The sequence below is a fragment of the Ursus americanus genome, chromosome 11 (genome assembly GCF_024610735.1).
Source record: "Ursus americanus isolate L20-20 chromosome 11, mUrsAme1.1.p, whole genome shotgun sequence".
NCBI classification, from domain to species: domain Eukaryota; kingdom Metazoa; phylum Chordata; class Mammalia; order Carnivora; family Ursidae; genus Ursus; species Ursus americanus.
The window spans coordinates 43,161,000-43,181,896 of record NC_142137.1 but is presented as its reverse complement, the minus strand read 5'-3'; the positions used below and the strand labels follow the sequence as shown (position 1 = coordinate 43,181,896).

Genomic DNA, 20,897 nt, shown 5'->3' with positions numbered 1-20,897 from the left:
AGCTTCCAGGACAAATAGAAACTAAAAGAATTTGTGATCACTAAACCAGCCCTGCAGAAATATTAAAGGGGATCCTGTAAGCAAAGAGAGAGCCCAAAAGTAAGACAGACCAGAAAGAAACAGAGACAATATACAGAAACAGGGACTTTATAGGTAATACAATGGCACTAAATTCGTATCTTTCAATAGTCACTCTGAATGTAAATGGACTAAATGCTCCAATCAAAAGACATAGGGTATCAGATTCGATAAAAAGCAAGACCCATCCATAAACTGTCTACAGAGAGACTCATTTTAGACCCAAAGACACCACCAGATTGAAAGTGAGGGGGTGAGGAACCATTTATTATCCTAATGGACATCAAAACAAAGGGGATAGCAATCCTTATTTCAGACAAATTAGATTTTAAACCAAAGACTGTAGTAAGGGATGAAGAGAGACACTATATCATAATTAAAGGGTCAATCCAACAAGAAGATCTAACAATTGTAAATATTTATGCTCCTGACTTGGGAGCAGCCAATTAAATAAACTAATTAATAAAAAATTTAAAGAAACACATTGATACAATAATAGTAGGGGACTTTAACACCCCACTCACAGCAATGGACAGATCATCTAAGCAGAAGATCAACAAGGAAACAAGGGCTTTGAATGACACGCTGGACCAGATAGACTTCACAGATATGTTCAGAGCATTCCATCCTAAAGCAACTGACTACACATTTTTCTCAAGTGCACATAGAACATTCTCCAGAATAGATCACATACCGGGTCATAAATCCAGTCTCGACTGGTACCAAAAGATTGGGATCATTCCCTGAATATTTTCAGACCATAGTGCTTTTTTTTTTTTTAAAGATTTTATTTATTTATTTGACAGAGAGAGAGAGAGATACAGCCAGTAAGAGAGGGAACACAAGCAGGGGGAGTAGGAGAGGAAGAAACAGGCCTCCCACGGAAGAGCCCGACGTGGGGCTCGATCCCAGAACTCCGAGATCATGCCCTAAGCCGAAGGCAGATGCCCAATGACTGAGCCACCCAGGCACCCCTCAGACCATAGTGCTTTAAAACTTGAACTCAATCACAAGAGGAAATTTGGAATGAACTCAAATATTTGGAGGTTAAAGAGCATCCTACTAAAAAATGAATGGGTCAACCAGGAAATTAAAGAATTTTAAAAAATCATGGAAACAAATGAAAATGAAAACACAACTGTTCAAAACCATTGGGATGCAGCAAAGGCAGTCCCAAGACAGAAGTACAGAGCAACACAAGCCATTCACATAGAAAAGTCCCAAATACACAAGCTAACCTTACACCTAAAGGAACTTAAGAAAGAACAGCAAATAAAGCCTAAACCAAGCAGGAGAAGAGAATTAATCAAGATTAGAGCAGAAATCAATGAAACAGAAACCAAAAGAACAGTAGAACAGATCAATGAAAGTAGGAGCTGGTTCTTTGAAATAATTAATAAGATCAATAAACCCCTAGCCGGACTTATCAAAAAGAAAAGAGAAAGGTCTCAAATAAATAAAATCATGAATGAAAGAGGAGAGATCACACCAACACTAAGAAATATAAACAATTTTAAGAACGTATTATGAGCAAATATATGCCAACAAATTAGGTAATCTGGAAGAAATGGATGCATTCCTAGAAACTTATAAACTACCAAAACTGAAACAGGAAGGAATAGAAAACCTGGACAGATTCATAACCGGAAAGGAAATTGAAGCAGTAATCAAAAATCTCCTACCAAACAAGAGTCCAAGGCCAGATGCCTTCCCAGGGGAATTTTACCAAACATTTAAAGACTTAATACCTATTCTTCTGAAGCTGTTTCAAAAAATAGAAATGGAAGGAAAGCTTCCAAACTCGTTATATGAAGCCAGCATTACCTTGATCCCAAAACCAGACAAGGATCCCATCAGAAACGGGAATGATAGACCAATATCCCTGATGAACATGGATGCAAAAATTATCATCAAGATACTAGCCAATAGAATCCAATAGTACATTAAAAGGATTATTTACCACGACCAAGTGGGATTTATTCCTGGACTACAAGGGTGGTTCAATATTCACAAATCAATCAACATGATGCATCACATTAATAGAAGAAAGGACAAGACCATATGATCTTCTCAATAGATGCAGAAAAAGCATTTGACACAATACAACATACTTTTTTGATTAAAACTCTTCACAGTGTAGGGAAAGAAGGAACATACCTCAATGTCATAAAAGCCATATATGAAAAGTCCACAGCAAACATTATTCTCAATGGGAAAAAACTGAGAGCTTTTCCCCTAAGGTAAGGAACATGACCGGGATGCCCATAACACTTTTGTTCAACATAGTACCAGAAGTCCTAGCCTCAGCAATCAGACAAGAAAAAGAAAAGGCATGCAAATTGGCAAAGAGGAAGTCAAATTCTCACATTTTACAGATGACATGATACTTTATGTGGAAAACCCAAAAGACTCCACCCCCAAATTTCTAGCACTCATACAGGAATTCAGTGACATGGCAGGATATAAAAACAATGCACAGAAATCAGTTACATTTCTACATGCTAACAATGAGACAGAAGAAAGAGAAGTTAAGGAACCAATCCCATTTACAACTGCACCCAAAACGATAAGACCTAGAAATAAACGTAACCAAAGAGGTAAAAGCACAAAGAAATGGAAAAACATTCCACGCTCATAGATTGGAAGAAAAAATATTGTTAAAAAGTCTATGTTACCCAGAGAAATCTACACATTCAATGCAATCCCTATCAAAATACCATCAACCTTTTTCACAGAGCTGGCACAAATAATCCTAAAATTTGTATGGAACCAGAAAAGACCAGAAGCCAGAGAATGTTGAAAAAGAAAACCAAAGCTTGTGGCATCACAAAGCTGGTCTTGAAGCTCTATTACAAAGCTGTAATCATCAAGATGGTATGGTACTGGCACAAAAACAGACGCATAGATCAATGGAACAGAATAGAGAACCCAGAAATGGACCCATAACTATATGATCAACTAATCTTCGACAAAGAAGGAAAGAATATCCAATGGGGAAAGGACAGTCTCTTCAACAAATGGTGTTGGGAAAATTGGACAGACACATGTAGAAGAATGAAACTAGACCATTTTCTTATACCATATGCAAAGATAAACTCAAAATGGATCAAAGACCTAAACGTGAGTCAGGTATTCATCAAAATCCTGGAGGAGAACACAGGCAGCAATCTCTTCGACCTCAGCCACAGCAAGGTCTTCTTTTGGACCTTTTCTTCTTGCTGGACACATCTCCAAAGGCAAGGGAAACAAAAGCAAAAATGAACCATTGGGACTTCATCAAGATAAAACTTTTGTACAGTTGGGTGGCTCAGTCAGTTAAGCGTCTGCCTTCCTCTCAGGTCATGATCCCAGGGTGCTGGGATCAAGCCCCACATTGGGCTCTCTGCCCAGGAGGGTACCTGCTTCTCCCTCTCCCCCTGCTCCTGCTTGTGCTTTCTCTCTCCATAAAACAAAAGAAAACAAAACAAAACAAAAATAAATGAATCAATCAAGGAAGCAAGCTTCTGCACAGCAAAGGAAACAGTCAACAAAACTAAAAAGCAATGGGAGAAGATATTTACAAATGATATATCAGATAATGGGCTAGTATCCAGGATCTATAAATAACAATACCCGAAAAACAAATAATCCAGTGAAGAAATGGGCAGACGACATGAACAGACATTTCTCCAAAGAAGACATACAAATGGACAACAGACACATGAAAAAATGCTCCACCTCACTTGGCATCAGGAAAATACAAATTAAAATGACAATGAGTTATCACCTCATATCAGTCAGAATGGCTAAAATTAACAAGTTAGGAAATAACAAATGTTGGTGAGGATGTGGAGAAAGGCGAACCCTCTTACACTGTTGGTGGGAATGCAAGCTGGTATAGCCACTCTGGAAAGTGGTATGGAGGTTCCTCAAGAAGTTACAAATAGAGCTACCCTAAACTCAGCGATTGCACTACTAAGTATTTACCCCAAAGTTACAAATGTAGTGATCCGAAGGGGCACTTGCACCCCAATGTTCATAGCAGCAATGTCCACACTAGCCAAAGTGTAGAAAGAGCTGAGATGTCCATCGACAGCTGAATGGATAAGGAAGATGTGGTGTGTGTATGTGTGTGTGTGTGTGTGTGTGTGTGTGTGTTTACACATATACACACACACACATATACATATATATACATATATGATGGAATATTAGACATCAGAAAGGATGAATACTTACCATTTACATCAACATGGATAGAACTGGAGGGTATTATGGTGAATGAAATAACTCAATCAGAGTAAGAAAATTACCATGTGGTTTCACTCATATGTGGAATATAAGAAACAGCACGAAGGATCATAGGGGAAGGGGGGGGAAACAGAAGTGGGAGAAAAACCATGAGAGACTCTTAACTATAGGAAACAGAGGGTTGATGGAGGGGAGGAGTAGGGGGATGGGGTAAATGGGTGATAGGCATTAAAGAGGGCACATGATGTAATGAGCACTGGGTGTTATACGCAGCTGATGAATTACTGAACTCTATATCTGGAACTAATGCTGTACTATATATTGGCTAATTAAATTTAAATTAAAAATAAAGAAAAATGTACATAGAGTAATAAAGGAAATGTTACAAAAGATTTAAAAAAGGAACTATAAAAAGAAGAAAAAACAAAGTCCAAAGTTAATAGAAAAAAGGAAATAATAAGGATTAGAACAGAAATAAATTAAGTAGAGGCTAAAACAAACAAAAACCATAGAAATGATCAATGAAATCAGGAGCTGCTTCTTTGAAAAGATAAACAAAACTGATAAACCTTTATCTAGATTCATCAAGGAAAAAAGAGGACTCAAATAAATAAAATCAGAAATGAAGGAGGAGAAACAACAACCGACTGTAGAGAAATACAAAGAATTATAAGAGATTATGAAAAAGTATATGTAAACAAACTGGACAACCTAGAAGAAATGGATAAATTCTTAGAAACATTTAACCTTCCAAAACTAAATCAGGAGGAAATAGAAAATCCTAGCCATGGCAATCAGATAAGAAGAAAACAAAAGGCAATCATTAGTAAGAAGGAAGTAAAATTGTCACTATTCACTGATGGCATGACACTATACATAGAAAACCCTAAAGACTCCACCAAAAAATTGTTAGAACTGATAAATGAACTCAGTAAAGTTGCAGGGTACAAAATTAATATATAGAAATCTGTTGCATTTCTATGCACTAATAATGAAGTAGAAGAAGGAGAAATTAAGAAAACCATCTCATTTACAATTATACCAAAAATAGTAAAATGCTTGGGAATAAACCTAAGGAGGTGAAAGACCTGTACTCTAAAAACTATAAAACACTGATGAAAGAAATTTAAGATGACACAAAAAAACACCCCATATTCATGGATTGGAAGAATTAATACTGTTAAAATATCTGTACTACCCAAAACAATCTACAGATTTGATGCAATCTCTATCAAAATGCCAATAGCATTTTTCACAGAAATAGAACAAATACTAAAGTTTTCATGGAACCACAAACGACTTCAAATAGCCCAAGCAATCTTGAGAAGGAAGAAGAAAGAGGTATCACAATCCCAGATTTCAAGATATACCACAAAGCTGTAGAAATCAAAATAGTATTGTCTGGCACAAAAATAGACACATCAATCAATGGAACAGAATAAAGAGCCCAGAAGAAAATCCCAGGTTTATATGGTGAATTAATCAACAACAAAGGAGGCAAGACTATCAGTGGGGAAAAGACAGCATCTTCAACAAACGGTGTTGGTAAAACTGGACAGCTTTTAGAATAAAAGCAAGAGAATAAAACTGGACCACTTTCTTAGACCATACACAAAAATAAACTAAAAACGATTAAAGACCTACATGTGAGACCTCAAACCATAAAAATCCTTGAGGAAAACATAAACAGTATTTCTTTGACATTGGCCTCAGCAACATTTTATTAGATATGTCTTCTCAGGCAAGGGAAACAAAAGCAAAAATAAACTGTTGGGATCACACCAAAATAAAAAGCTTTTGCACAGCAAAGGAAACCACCAACAAAACTAAAAGGCAGCCTACTGACTGGGGGAAGATATTTGCAAGTGATATATCTGATAAGGAGCTATTACCCAAAATATACCAAAAACTTCTATAACTCAACACCAAAAAACCCAAATAATTTAATTAAAAAATGGACAGAAGAAATGAATAGACATTTTCCCAATGAAGATCTACAGATGGCCAACAGACACATGAAAAGATGCTCAACATCACTGATCGTTAGGGAAATGCAAATCAAAACCATGATGAGATATCGATCACCTTAGACCTGTCAGAATGGCTAGAATCACAAAGACAAGAAATAACAAGTGTTGGCGAGGATGTGGAGATAAAGGAATTGTTCACTGCTGGTGGGAATGTAAATTGGTATAACTGCTGTGGTAAATAGTATGGAGTCTCCTCAAAAAATTAAAAGTAGAGATACCATATGATCCAGTAATTCCACCACTGGGTATTTAGCCAAAAAAAATGCAAATACTAATTCAAAAAGATATATGCTCCACTATATTTATTGCATTATTTACAACTGCCAAGATATGGAAGTAAGCCAAATGTCCATTGATAGATGAATGTGTAAAGAAGGTGTGGTGTGTATACATGGTGGAATACTACTCAGCCATAAAGAAGAATGAAATCTTGCCATTTGCAACAACAGGGATGGACCTAGAGGGTATTGTGTTAACTGAAATACATCAGACAAAGACAAATACCATATGATTTCACTTATAAGTGGAATCTAAAAAACAAACAAATGAAAAACCAGACTCTTAAATATGGAAAATAAACTAATAATTACCAGAAAGGAGGTGGTGGGGGGATATGTGAAATAGGTTAAGAGGCACAAATTTCTAGTTATAAAATAAATAAGTCATGGGTACAGAAAGTACAGCACTGGGAATATAGTCGCTTGGTAACAGATGGTGACTATACTTATTGTGACCACTGAGAAATGTACGGAATTGTTGCATCACTATGTTGTACACCTGGAACTAATATAACTTTGTATGTTAATTATACTTCAAATACATCTATATGTACATGCTAGCCAGCCTTAGCTTTTGAAGTAACTCTTACAAAACTGGAACACAAACAAAAATTCTAATTAAAATGCTATTAAGATTTACACACACACGCAAGATGTTAAAACCAGAAATATCGGCATGCATAAAATAGGCAAGTATTGAAATAAAAGCTACTCAAATATTTTATATTTCTATTTTTTAAAAAAAGAATTAAGACTGCTAATGTAAATTCCCTCAAGGCAAAGAAGAACGTAACGGTCCCTCCTAAATTTATAAATAACGTAATTTTTTATTAGAATTTATATAATCTAATTATATTTAACTACTGATATTCAACATACTTTCGACATGGCATGTGGCAGTACTGAATCCAGCAGCAGCAAAAAAAAAAAAAAAAGCAAAAAGCGAACTGCTTTCCATTTATTACACCTGTGAGTAAAAATACTTGAGTTCACTGTCACTGCTTTCAAGATGTGCAGTTCAAGAGAAAGTTATGAAGCAGCATGCCCATGGATTCCCCTACAAGCTAGGAAAGAAAAGTCCGTTGTAATTCAAGGCCTAAAGTGTCCAGCCGATTACAGATTCAGGAGGATTCTGAAAAATTGAATGAACCCAGGTCTTTAATCTGTCACAAAGCCTATGCCAACTCTGTGTAATACTGCAAACTCTGCGATGCACAAAATAAAATAAAACATGCCCCCAGGAGCTTGGTTGTAGGTCCTCTGCGCACTGACTAAAGCACGCCGAGGATTTTCTTAGCTGTTCTGGGCTCAGCAGGATAGAGACAAAAGCAGCAGGCAAACGGCACAAGGTAGACAGACAGTGTCAGGAAGAATGACGAGTAGCATTAGCTATTGCCGAAAAAGGAAAAAGTCAGTCATTCTCACTGGAAACGAGACAGAAGTGGAACGAGGCCCCCAGAACGAATGGCGAAGTTAGTGTACGTACACACACACTCCATGCCCTCGCGTGCATGCCAGTGCTCGCAGCCGTCACACTTCTGCCCTGTGGCTCCGGGGCGGCACGTGCAGAGTCCTGTGATGGAGTCACAGGGGACAGGCAGCGAGCCATGCGGGTCACACTCACATTGTTGGCAGGAACCTCCAGGGCTGCTGGGGCTGCCAGTATAGCCAGGGGCACACCTGGATTTAAACAGTGAAAAAGTAGAAGAGATTAATAATAAGTCACGTCTCTAAATTGTTCCGTGTGTGGTGTACCAGATGGAACAAAACTGAAACCAAGAGTCAGTAGATCAGGATCCAGGAAACTCTTCCTATAAAGAACCAGCCAGTACCTATTTTAGGCTTTTTCAGATCAAAATGCAGAATCAAAATCATTTAGTGAGAGAGAAGTTCATTTGCAAACATTGTTTTGGTTGATGGAATTCAAAACATCATCATCACCATCATCGTAATTGAGTACAAATTATTTCGTAATAATCTATTAATGTAAAATCAATCTACTAATGAGAAGAAGGAAGTTCTTGTTAAGGTATCAAATTTACTTAACTAGGGCTCAAATTTAGTGCTTTTTATCATCACACTGATTGTAAATATTTACCTGTAACAACCATTCTTAGCTTACGGTGCCATACAGAATCAGGCAATGGGCTAAATTTTGTGGGCCAGTTTGCCCACCACTGCTCTAGTTCGTGAACATTGTTTTGAAGTCTTCTTTTTTAAAATTAGAAATAAATAAAATTATATATTGACACATGGGCTTTCCTAAACTCATGCATTTTAAAGATCAAAATGACCAAATAATTCAACCCACTAATTTTGCTAATGAGCAAGAAGTAAGTGAAGTGGCAATAAACTACTAGATTTTGTATTTAATTGTACTGGTCTTTCTATTATGTCTTCCTCAGATGGATTTTCCCTTATAAATCCAAGGAAGTGGATTAATGTTATGCAAATAAAATATATAACATTAAGTTAAAATATTAGAAAGAAATTCCAACTGGATGAATCCCAAATGAAATCAATTCATTGACTCTTCCACTCATTCACACATCCATTCACCTAAGAATAAGCCTCTGTGGATTATGTTATTGGAAGTCTGGTAACAATAAGATGCTAGCAGGACCATATGCTGTGGGTTACCAGGATGGTCCCAAATTATCTGTTGTCCTGGTTTAATTATTAAAACACTTCCTATGTCTCCTTAGAGTATCCCAGTCTGTACAATAAATTATATATATGGTCAGCTAACTATAATCAATACCCATAATTTTTGATCCAGAGACAAGCATGGGAGGAAGTTGAGAGACAGAAGGAAGTTGAAGCCAAAAATTACAAACATTAGGCAGATAATCCTGAACTATCTTTCGTGGCCTAGGATTGTGGAAATTTGCACAGCTAATTGTGAAAGTTAATTTATCTTGTGCTGGTTAGAAAAGGCAAAGCAAAAAAAAAAAAGTTATCCATAACTAGGCTTTTATACATTTGTGGTTTTAATTATTTCCAATGTAAGATTATAAATGCTCAATGAAAGTACCATTTAAATATGTCCACTTAAATTATTTCTTAACATTCACAGGTGAAAGAATTCTATTCTAAGCAGGCTGAGATTGATCAAATGCTCAAAGAGTTAATTACAAAAGTAACAAAGATAAAACATAGGAAGGGGTTTCCTATGTTACAGGGACAATCAAAACATGTAAGCAATTTTAGACCTGAGCCGATGAACTTAGGCAGGTCACAAGGTGTTTTAAATGATTTAAGGAGCTCTCAGAAGTGGAACAAATTTATTTGGAAAGTTACAATAAAAACTTAACCAAGACCTTTGGTTTAATTTAGCTGAATAAAAGCAATTTTTCAGGGAAATATAACTTGATCATTTATATGTGAGAGATGATGAATGGAAAGCTGTAACAACATTTGAGAACCGTGAAAACAATTCAAGCCATTCACATTTGACAGTATATGCCCCTGTTCATCTATATGCTATATGAACTGTCAACTCCTATTGATTAAACATTAATGGATATGAAAAAAAACAAATTTTCTATAATCACTCTGCCTTAAGACAGTAATTGTCATTTTAGTGCACCCTTCCAGTCTTTCTATATACATGCTTTCATAGATACTGGGAACTCCAATTTATAAATGTGGTATACTACTAAACATTTTTTTCATAAATTACTTCAGATAATACCCTTGGTGTCCAGGGATGCTTTTAGTCTTCATCTTACCGGTATTTACAAGGGCATGAAATGAATATTAGCCTAACCATGAATACCAAAGCACATAAAAATATATATACAAATATAAATATATATGTATGTTCAAATGTTGTATATATTGCCAAAACAAATGGAAATATTTTTGGGTTTTTGCATTGCTTTGAATTATTTAATTGCTATTAATTTCTGTTGGCACAGAGAGTGTGGATGTACTGCTATATACATTCAAGTATTAGATATTCTGTTTAGAGTTACCACATGCAGAATTATTTGGAAATATCATTTGCAAACCTGTAGAAACGTCATCGGAATTAACAAACTTTAAGTTCATTATTTAGTTATCTACTTACTTCCATTATTAACACAACCATTGCTGGTTATATCAAAAGGAGACTTTTAAATGGCTAATGATAAAATTAATTAATATTGGTTTATATTTGCAAAGAGATTGATAATTTAAGGAAGTGCCCCCTAGAAGAACCCAGCAAAGGGGTGGGGAAAGAATGGCATGGAAAAGAAAAAAATCCAAGCAATGGTACGATTTCAGGTGATGTCCAGGTCTTACTCTGATTCCATGGAAAACTCTGGAACAAGCATAAGCATAAGCGTTCAGACTTTGTGCTCCCACAGTAGTCAGTCATTGGCTATGGACCACTGGAGGAAGGGGGGTAAATTCTCAGGCCTTCTTGCCCCTCCTATGGGAAAGAAGGCTTCCATGTAGGCACTTAGGCAGGGCACCAACAGTAATCTTCACAATGTTAGTGAAAAGTAGAACATCAGCTATTCTGATACTATAGGTTAAAAAAAGGGGGGGTGGGAACACAAGCAGGGGGAATGGGAGAGGAAGAAGCAGGCTTCCAGCAGAGGAGCCTAAAGTGGGGCTTGATCCCAGAACACCGGGATCACGCCCTGAGCCGAAGGCAGACGCTTAACGACTGAGCCACCCAGGCGCCCCTGCCTGTGTTGTTCTAATTAAGAATGCTTGATACATTTATATTTTGAATTCTGTCGACATTTGGTGGCATAGTACCATAATGCTCAGAACAGTGACATGCACTATTAGCCAATATTTTCCAGTGGATTAAGATGAGAATTATGGGTAGCCAGCTTTTTATCATTGTTAACTACTGATAATATACAGACATATAGATATGTATCCACTAGATATACAGATAGATAGATATAGACATATGTGTGCACTAAGTATAGATATATAGATATGTGTACACTAAAACATAAATTAGATAACTGTGAAATAATTTGAAATCTTTGAGAAAGTCTAAATGTAAGATGGAAATAAACAACTGTCTTCGGAGAAAGTCTACAGATATAAAAATAAAAAATAGTGTGGAAAGCATATGAACTACTGGAGGAAAGGAAAATAAATTATGAGAATAATGAATACGTTTCTGTTGTCATCCTTTATTGTGTGATCTCTAGGTTTCATGACTGTACATACCGTTCACAGTACTGGCCTGCGTATCCCCGTGGGCAGGCAGTGCAGCGGTAATCATCGAGGCCTTCCGTGACACAAGAAGGGCTAAAACTGAATTGGAAAGAAAAAAAAAAAAGATTGTAAAAAACCTTTTAACCTATTTTTTTAATATATTTAAGTAATTCTGCCCATTATCCAGATGATTGGAACTTATGTTGGGGGTAGTTGTAAATGACCTATTTTTAATTATTTTTCTAGTCAAGGGTAGGATATCACCACAAAATACTACCGATAATAGTCGACAAATAAATATGGTCGGTTTTTAATGAATTTGCAATGCCTCACACTGTGTAAACATTTTGAAATTTTAATAATTATATGACAACCATAAAAATATTAAACATCCAGCAAGTGTCCTGTTTTTCATAAATTGAAAGAAAAATATGACTAGAATTCATGCACATTTGTCTGATAGCAGAATAAGTATTACTGCATATTTTTCAAGTAAAAAAAAAAAAAAGGGTCCTAAAAGCTATATAATTTTTTTTCTGAAAACTTAGCCCGAATTGCCACTGGCACTTCAACACATGAAGTGTGAATAAATATTTCACTTAAAATAAGAGTGCCTTTTCTAATTTACATACAGATTTCAAACTAAATTTATTTTAAACACAAAGTAATGTGATTTAGTGTGAGGAAAGAAGGGAAAGCTCTGCACATGAAAAGGAATAAAATTTTCTGACAACTTTATGATCTTTCTATTAAGTAGGTCTTATATAACTTGCCCTGTTCTCACTACGGCACTGGTAGACCACAGCCAGTCAAGCTTTGCCAGGATTTCTGACCATCTTAACTATAAAAGAAACACTTAACAAGACTTGGAAACTAATCTGTACTAACATGTAATTTTAGGTTGTTACAAACTTCTTTCAAATGTAAATAGAGGATTCCCACTAGATAAAACTGCATGATGCACTGGAAACTTAGAAGGAAAAAAATAATATATTTGTTGCAAAATGGTAATGCTGTGAACACCATTTTTCTTTTTGTTGGTCTGCTAAAGAAGTTGCTGTTGAAAAAGATAAATTGTGTATAGACTAGGGCCACAACTCCTTCAGTCAGCTGCCATTACGACCCTATTTTAACTGTCCTCTAGTGCAATGAATCAATAGCACATGAATGAGTAATAAACTCTAACCTTTGCGAAATACGTGAACAAATTGATCTACTACTCACAAACTCATTAGCCAAAAAATTTATTTTTTGCCTTCGCAAAATAGGTCCACAAATACATAATTGACACATTCTGGCAAGCGTTTAGATCTCTCAGTTAAAGCTTGGTGCTGAGTGCATTTGTACACACACACACACTCATATATCACATTTTGAACTCATATATATATATATATATATACATATATATATACACACAAGCTACATATAAATACATATACTATATATATATATATAGGCACTTGGAAACAAGTTTTTAGACATTTCAAGTGAAAATCTAGAGAGCCAACCTAATTAAATTATAATCCTTTACACTAATATATCTGTCTCAATTACTATGCAAGAATGTTAGCATTCTCCTTGAATAGTTGATATAAACTTTTTTGAATTATGATATTATGGTGTGTTGAACCTTTTCCTTAAATCACATATAAGGACTTAAGAAGGAGGGCATAGGGATCACAACTTCCTGAAGTTAGAGTTGATTCTTTCTGCTCACAACTCCTTCATCTACTCTCCATTCACATATTATCTGCAGGGCCACCCAGAAATCCTATGCTTTTCTCTTGGAGGCCATCTTAGACATTTACTTATGTCTGCTAATTCCAAATTTGCCCAAGAGAGTTTCTGAGATTTAGAGTCTGCTAGTCTGTGTTGTTCCTGTGGATACTACAGAGATGAAATGGCTTCCTGGATCCCCCATCCCCTTCTCCTTTTTATCCCAGTTCACTGGTTGCTTTGTTTCAGTCTCCTTTGCTGAATATACATCATGTCCTTGACCTCTTTATGTGCCCTACGGTTCAGTCTTCAGATTTCTCCTACCCTGTCTTGCCCTCTCCCCTAAATGAAATGATCTCATTCAGTCTTAAAACCTTTGTATCTACCCTAAAGAGCTAAAACTGAGTTTCCCCCTCCAAAACAATCCCACTGACCTTTCTATAATTTTCCCTATCTCCTCCATGGTCACTCTGTGCTTCCATTTGTTCGGCCATAAACTACAGACTCAACTTTGTCTCCCATCTCTCACATTCCACATACGCTACCTGAAACTGCTGCTCCTGTTGCCATCACTAACACCATCGCATTTCCCTGTTCCAAGCCACCTCTTGCCATTGGAAGACTGTTAGCAGTTCGGACATTTCAGTAGCCACTGGAGCTTCCCTGAGTCATATCTTGGGCATGATTCCCCTGACACCATTCACTCTGAGCCATCTGCTCTAGATCCATGCTGTCCGCCAAGCATGGGCCAGTCTCCGGGATAGCATACTCGTTTTTTTCCTCTGGCGGACTACTCTTCCTCCAGGCAGTCACATGGCTTTCCCCATTACTTCATTCATCTCTGCACAAGCCTTTGTTTACAAAGATCTTCATTGAGGCCCTTGGCTAAAAGGGCACCCCAGCCACTTCCAATTCACTGAGGCTGCTCTATTTTCCCTGGTAGCACTTGCACTGTCTCATATGACATTATACATCTACCCCTGTTTTGCTCAGCTTTATCGAAGTACAACTGGCAGATAAAATTGTAATATAATTAAAGTGTGCATGTGATGATTTAATATACATATATGTACAAATTAATTAACACATCTATCACCCCCACATATACCTTTTTGGGGGGTGGTGAGAACACAGGTTCTATTTGCTTAGCAAATTTCAATTATACAAAAAAGTATTATCAACTACAGTTACCAAGATATATATTGGATCCTAGATCTCATTCATCTTATAACTGGAAGTTTGTATCCTTTTACCAGCCTCTCTCAATTTCCCCTACTGCCCACTCCCTGGCAACCACCATTTCACACTCAGTTTCTATGAGTTCATATTTTTTTAAATTCCACACTTAAGTGAAACCACACAGTTTCTGTCTTTCTCTGTCTGGCAAAGATGGTGGGCATGTTTGGGAAAGAACAAGGGACTCCAACATGGCATCACTGTAGAAGGGAGGAGAAGGCATTGAAGGGGAAAGGTGGTCAGATTGCAGATGGTAGAGGGTTTCATCTACTCTGTTGAACAATATCTGACCTTTTCTTGAGTAGGTGGTGGAAAACCCTTGAGCCACACTGCATTGTCACGATGGTTGACAGTTTGCCATATTTGTCTTGGTAAGAAATATTGAAACACTAATGCGTGGAAGTTAGTAATCACTCACCACCCCTTACTCCTTGTTTTTCATTGGCTGCACAGATCGAAGCCACTGAAGAGAGGTATCTAGGCCTCCTCCAACTGTAGTTCAGAATTTATTTTTATATCTTGGGAAGGAGGGCCTCTCTTCTTTGCCCTGGCTGGTTTCTTTGCTTTGTATTTTAACTCTTCCCTTCTTACCACACACAGGTCTTTGCTTTGTTAATGTGCCAAGTTTTAGGTGGTGATATGAGTGGGTCATGAAATCACTCTAGTAGGTTTGGACTAAAATCTCTTCTAATATATATATATTTTTTCTAATACATATAAAGTATATATGTATATATATACATATATAAATAATATGTATATATTATATAAAGTATATATATGTATATATATACATATATAAATAATATGTATATATTATATAAAGTATATATATGTATATATACATATATAAAGTATATATATATAAAGTATATATATAAAGTATATATATGAATATATGTGTATATATATTCATATATATATATTCATATATATATGTACTTATATTTTATATTATACACACAGAAGTTTTTCATGTACCAAGTTAGGATACAAAAAAAATGATTTCTTAAAATGGTTGCTGTTAAAAAAGTTTGAAAGCCACTGAACTAGCCACTTGGATTTGGTATTTTGATTCTTAGAGGGTCCTTTCCATAAAAATAAATTAAACGAATCACAGAAAACAAAAATTAAAACACACCTTTTTATTGATCCTGCTAACCAAACAAGGTAGCACTCTTTCTTTTTCCTTCTTGAAAATTACTAAAGCTATTAACTGACATCCTTGTAACATGTTTGTTTCCACGACTGACTGTCAAAACTCCTCCACGACCCTCACAGGTCAAGGCTCCCCTGCGTACTCAGGCTTCTCTGAGAACAGCTGCTTTTCTCGCTGGGGGTGTCCTTAGCCAGTGTGGGCTCCATTCCCTTGCCTCTGCAACAGCTCCTGTCTTGGCTCATCTTTCTTTTCTGGTTTCTCTTGTGTAAGGAATTCTGTCTTTCCTTCTTTCCACATGCTCCCCTTGGGCAGCATAACCCTGGGAAATCTTATCCAATTTTAATTCATTTATTAACATATCTCTTCCTTCATCTGCCCTTCCAATTCTATTTCCATTTTCTGTAGCTATTTGCATATTTCCATTTGGACAGATCTTTCATATCAATTTTAACCTGTTTGGAACGTAAATTGTCTGTCCTCTGCAGCAGCTCTCTCCTGGTTTCCCTATTTTGGTTAATCGCACTACCATTTTTGAGGTCAACCTGGCTAACAACCTTTGGCTTCGACTCCTGCCAGGCCCGAACCTCTCATGTCTAATTAGTTAGCACTTCTGGAAGGCTACGTTCAGCAAAGGTCTCACACCTGTCCCCTCCTCTCCCTTCCTGTTATTATCGCCTACCTTCACATTCTTATTATCTTTTGCCTAAGTTAGTGAAATAGCTTATATTAATCGTGCTCTTCACTTTTTTTCTTTTCCTGTTTTAATTCATTTTACTTAGCTCTCTCTCATAACAGTCTTCCCAAAGTGTGGCTCAGGTCACATTAACCTTTTTATTTGTTTGTTTTAACTAAAAACGTGCAGTGTTTCTTCATTACAAAGAAAATTAAATAGCAATTTCTTAGATGGGTATTCAAAGATTTCTATAACATGGCCTCCATTCTCCTGCTCATTTTCATCTGCAATTATGAATCCTATTTGAACTCCATGCTCCGAACTCTTACTTATTAGTTCTTAAAAGTGAAGAATTGTGTTTTTTGTTTCCTAAGCTTTTGTTCATGTAATTTCCTGCTATCTCCTCCAGTAAAAACCTTTCAATTCACTGTTTATGATCTATTATAAATCCTACTACTTCTTTCAATATGTTTTTGAGGCTTCCAAAATCAAGTGTAGTATTTTGCACCTTTGAATTCCCTTGACATTTAAGTTGACTTCTCTTAAGACACACATTTTATTGTGAGCCTTTTCAACAGATGTTATGCTTCATTGTTATCAAAGAAGTTATCAGTTAATTACTGAATCTTTCTATACAATGGCTCACATTTTAATAACAATACAATAAATAACATTCTCTTGTTTAAATCTAGTCATTAGAGGGAGATTAGCGGAAGGAAAATAGAAATAATGGTATTTTTCATACACCTACCACTTGGTGCTTGGGTGAACCAAAAAAACACATATTTTATCCTTGTTAATATCCCACTTACCCGAAAATTTACGTTTGACAAAAGACCTGTGATTCTCTAAAACAAAAAAAAAGAGGAACTTACAGAAGAAAGGGGGACAATTTACATGAAAATGTTTTCAGAATATATATAAAGCCAATGAGGAAGGATAAAAAAAAAAAGAACTTGAGTGGGGGAGGGAAATAATATCTTTATCTAAGTTGCTTTGTGGTTCTCATATACTCAAGAAAAGGTGTCCAGAATTCTGAACAAACTGCCATACATTCTTTTCAAAAACAAATTCTTAGAGAAAAAACTGCCCTACCAGTTAGAGATTGAGATCTATAAATCGCTTATACTTCCAGGTAGAGGCAGACTTTGCAACAAGGGTTTTCATCAATATCTAAACCAATGCAGAATGTGCAGAGAGCACTGAAATAAGATATTCTGGCTTTTGTCTCCCCTCATGGCTGTGTTTCCATGGTACCAACCTCAGACCATCTTAACAGAACGGGACTGTGATTCTGGGAAATGTGGACTTATTTTGGAACATAAAAATTAGTCACCCCCTTTAACTATTTCTTCAATTATTTTCTTAATAATTCTTTACAAATTGTGAATTAAATACATAACACGAGAGGAAGGAGTCACAAAAGTCATATAATAGGCACCCAAACAATCCTTCAGAGCTGACTTATTGTAGAACTATATGCAAATACAAGACCCTTACGAAAGTGTATAAAATTACACACGTGTACATTTATTTCATAAACATAAATTATGTCAATATTAGTATTTACATTTTAATTATTAAATATTATTTACTTGGGACAGGCTTTTAATGGAAAAATAAACCACAGAGCATTATGGATTCACTTTTGTCATGTTTTTATCTTGTTTAAAAAAAATGTCTATCTTAAACTGAGATTTTGTCTACATGGAAAAAGTAGTTAAATCATAGAAAGCCCATGTACTACACAGATGGTGCTACTGATTGGGAAATATGGTAATTTCTCAATCTTACTTGTTGCTGGAAGAAATTAGAGGGCAAGCACATTGCTGACAGTCATTTGGCAATCCTCTGACAATTCCATAATATCCAAGAGCACATCGTTCACAGAAGTCACCAGCAGTGTGATGTTGACAATTCTGTAAAGGAAAAGGGAGAAGTTTGTTTTTCATTTACTGAGAGTTAGAATGTAATTTATCATACAGCTTCCCACCTATGAGTACCTCAAGAACTCTTTCAATGATATGTATGTCTCTGTGTGTTCACAGGAGCATATATATATATATATATATATATATATATATATATATATATATATATATATATATATCCACTTTAGAGGAAGAGGGAGAGGGTGCATGCAGGGGTGGGCTGGGAGAGGGGAAGAGGGAGAGAGAAAATCTTAAGCAGTCTCCATGCCCAGCACAGGCCCTGACTCAGGGCTTGATCTCACCACCCTTAGATAATGACCCTGAGATCATGACCTGAGCTGAAATCAAGAGCCAGACACTTAACCAAAAGAGCCACCCAAACGTCCCTTGATATACATATATTTAAAGAAGTTCTTTCATAAGAGAAACTAATACCGGGCTGTTGTAGCTATACTGACAATGAGAATTTCCTTTCTCTTTTTCCTATATAAATCTCTGTATAAATTTTTCTCTTACTGGAATCTGGGGAACATACTTCACACATTTCTATAATTTATTATATCATCTGGCCATTTATGTTTTTTCTAGAATGGTGCTAGAAAAGTACTAAAAAATCCTGGGACCTTGGTACATGCCTGTCAGTGGACTTTCTGAAACCAAACCAAGGTGGAAAGCATAAATATTTTAAGAGGCAACAAGAGGCAAAACAAAACAAAACAAAAAGTCTCCCTAGTTACTACACTAAGAATGTTATCCATCTACTTCTTGCCAGATGTTGATAACTCTTTATAAATAGAGAGGACCCAATCTGAAACGAGGCATCCTAGGTTAATATTTTCTTTTTCATGTTTGCATAGTAAGAGACACTCAGGTTATATGCTTTAAGACATTTCCATAAGGAAATGAGAATAGTTCCAGAATACTCTGTAGTTTTGTAATTAGAGTTCTCATAAAGTAGAATTATACTTAGCACACTGCAATAATTCATGCAATAAGGACTTAGAGAGAGCTACATGCCAGGTACTGAGAGGAATCAAGTGAGAGGAAAAGGTAAAATGAAATCCAATCCTATACTAATTTACTTCTACTTTGGGAAAAAATTTTTAAAAAGTAGCAAAGAAGAAACAAGGCAGCAGGAATGCAATATTGACTGCTGTGTAGTGGGAATGTGATACTTGACTTTGGGAGTTGAGAAAAAGGAGGAAAAAGAAGAATATGGAATTGCATTTTAGCTTGATTTTATAACACAGGGTTTGGAGTGGTCAGAAGGATGACCTCTTATAAACAATATCAAAAGAAAAGTTGAGAAGCAAAGAAGTCAGTAATAAAATAGCTATGTTAGTGAACTGATCTGAGCAACTCAGCTGGAGGCAACAGAGACACCCGTGGGCTCCATATTGAACTTGGCCCACATCCCATATGCTGGGCTTTTGGCTTCATTCAATCAAGAAACACATATTTACTTTTCATGTGTGTTCTAATAGCCAGACAATATTTGGCATGGTATGTGTGGTCATTCACAACACACTGTACCTGAAGTCACTTCCTCTACAGACATTACCATGGAATTATAAATTTTTTAAAGAACTTCTCTTGACTCTTTTTTCAGAGTTTTTGTTCTTTCATGGGGTGAAATCATGACAATACCATGATGAATTTTAGGTCATTGTTTTGATTTTTACATTTTGGGGACTCTGTTTGAAAATACATCATACCACTTAGAGATGCCTTTTACAATAATGTAAAATGGATCCAGTTTCTTATATAATAGGATACTAATCTCAAATACTCTCAATGTCCACCTCACTCTCAGCAGACGACAGCCCCTTATTTTCAGAGAAAAGGAAGCACTCATTTGAATGTTCCCTCAGCTTCTTGTGAAAGACTTGCCATCTGTCTTGCAGTACTTTCCATCCCTTTAACATTTATTTCTGCCCATAGGAAGTGGTGTTTGTCCTTGTCTAAAGCTACTCTCTTCCTAAACTGGATTCCTTGCCTTTTTGCCTCCCCCTTTTCACCAGCATCTGCATTTTTCCCTCCTTGGCTCATTTTTCCCATTAGCATTTGAGGTTGGCCCAGACTTCCCTAGCTCAACTATATCTCTGGGGCCTCAGGTCTCTGGAAATTTCCATCCTTTCTTTGATAAGCATTTTAAAAGCATTGTTTACATTCCTGATTTCTATTTCCTTATCTCCCTTCAGCTCTCTGCACTTTATTTTTTTTTAATTTTTATTATGTTTTTTTTTTATTATATTATGTTAGTCACCATACAGTACATCCCCGGTTTCCGATGTAAAGTTCGATGATTCACTAGTTGCGTATAACACCCAGTGCACCATGCAATACGTGCCCTCCTTACTACTCATCATTTTAAAAAAGGTTCTCATGTCACCA

The 20,897-nt window shown here is 36.2% G+C and overlaps 1 protein-coding gene across 4 annotated transcripts in view; it reads right to left on the bottom strand.

Annotated features, from left to right (window-relative positions):
• Window positions 1-20,897, bottom strand: part of LAMA2 (laminin subunit alpha 2) — a 599,838-nt gene that overhangs the window by 157,778 nt on the left and 421,163 nt on the right. For all 4 annotated transcript variants that reach the window (XM_087865477.1, XM_087865478.1, XM_045805578.2 and 1 more), the window contains 3 exons: window positions 18,367-18,491; window positions 11,798-11,884; window positions 8,103-8,296 (listed from right to left, as the gene is read on the bottom strand). In XM_087865477.1, coding sequence (XP_087721603.1) covers window positions 8,103-8,296; window positions 11,798-11,884; window positions 18,367-18,491 — 406 coding nt within the window. The remainder of the gene's footprint in view (window positions 1-8,102; window positions 8,297-11,797; window positions 11,885-18,366; window positions 18,492-20,897) is intronic.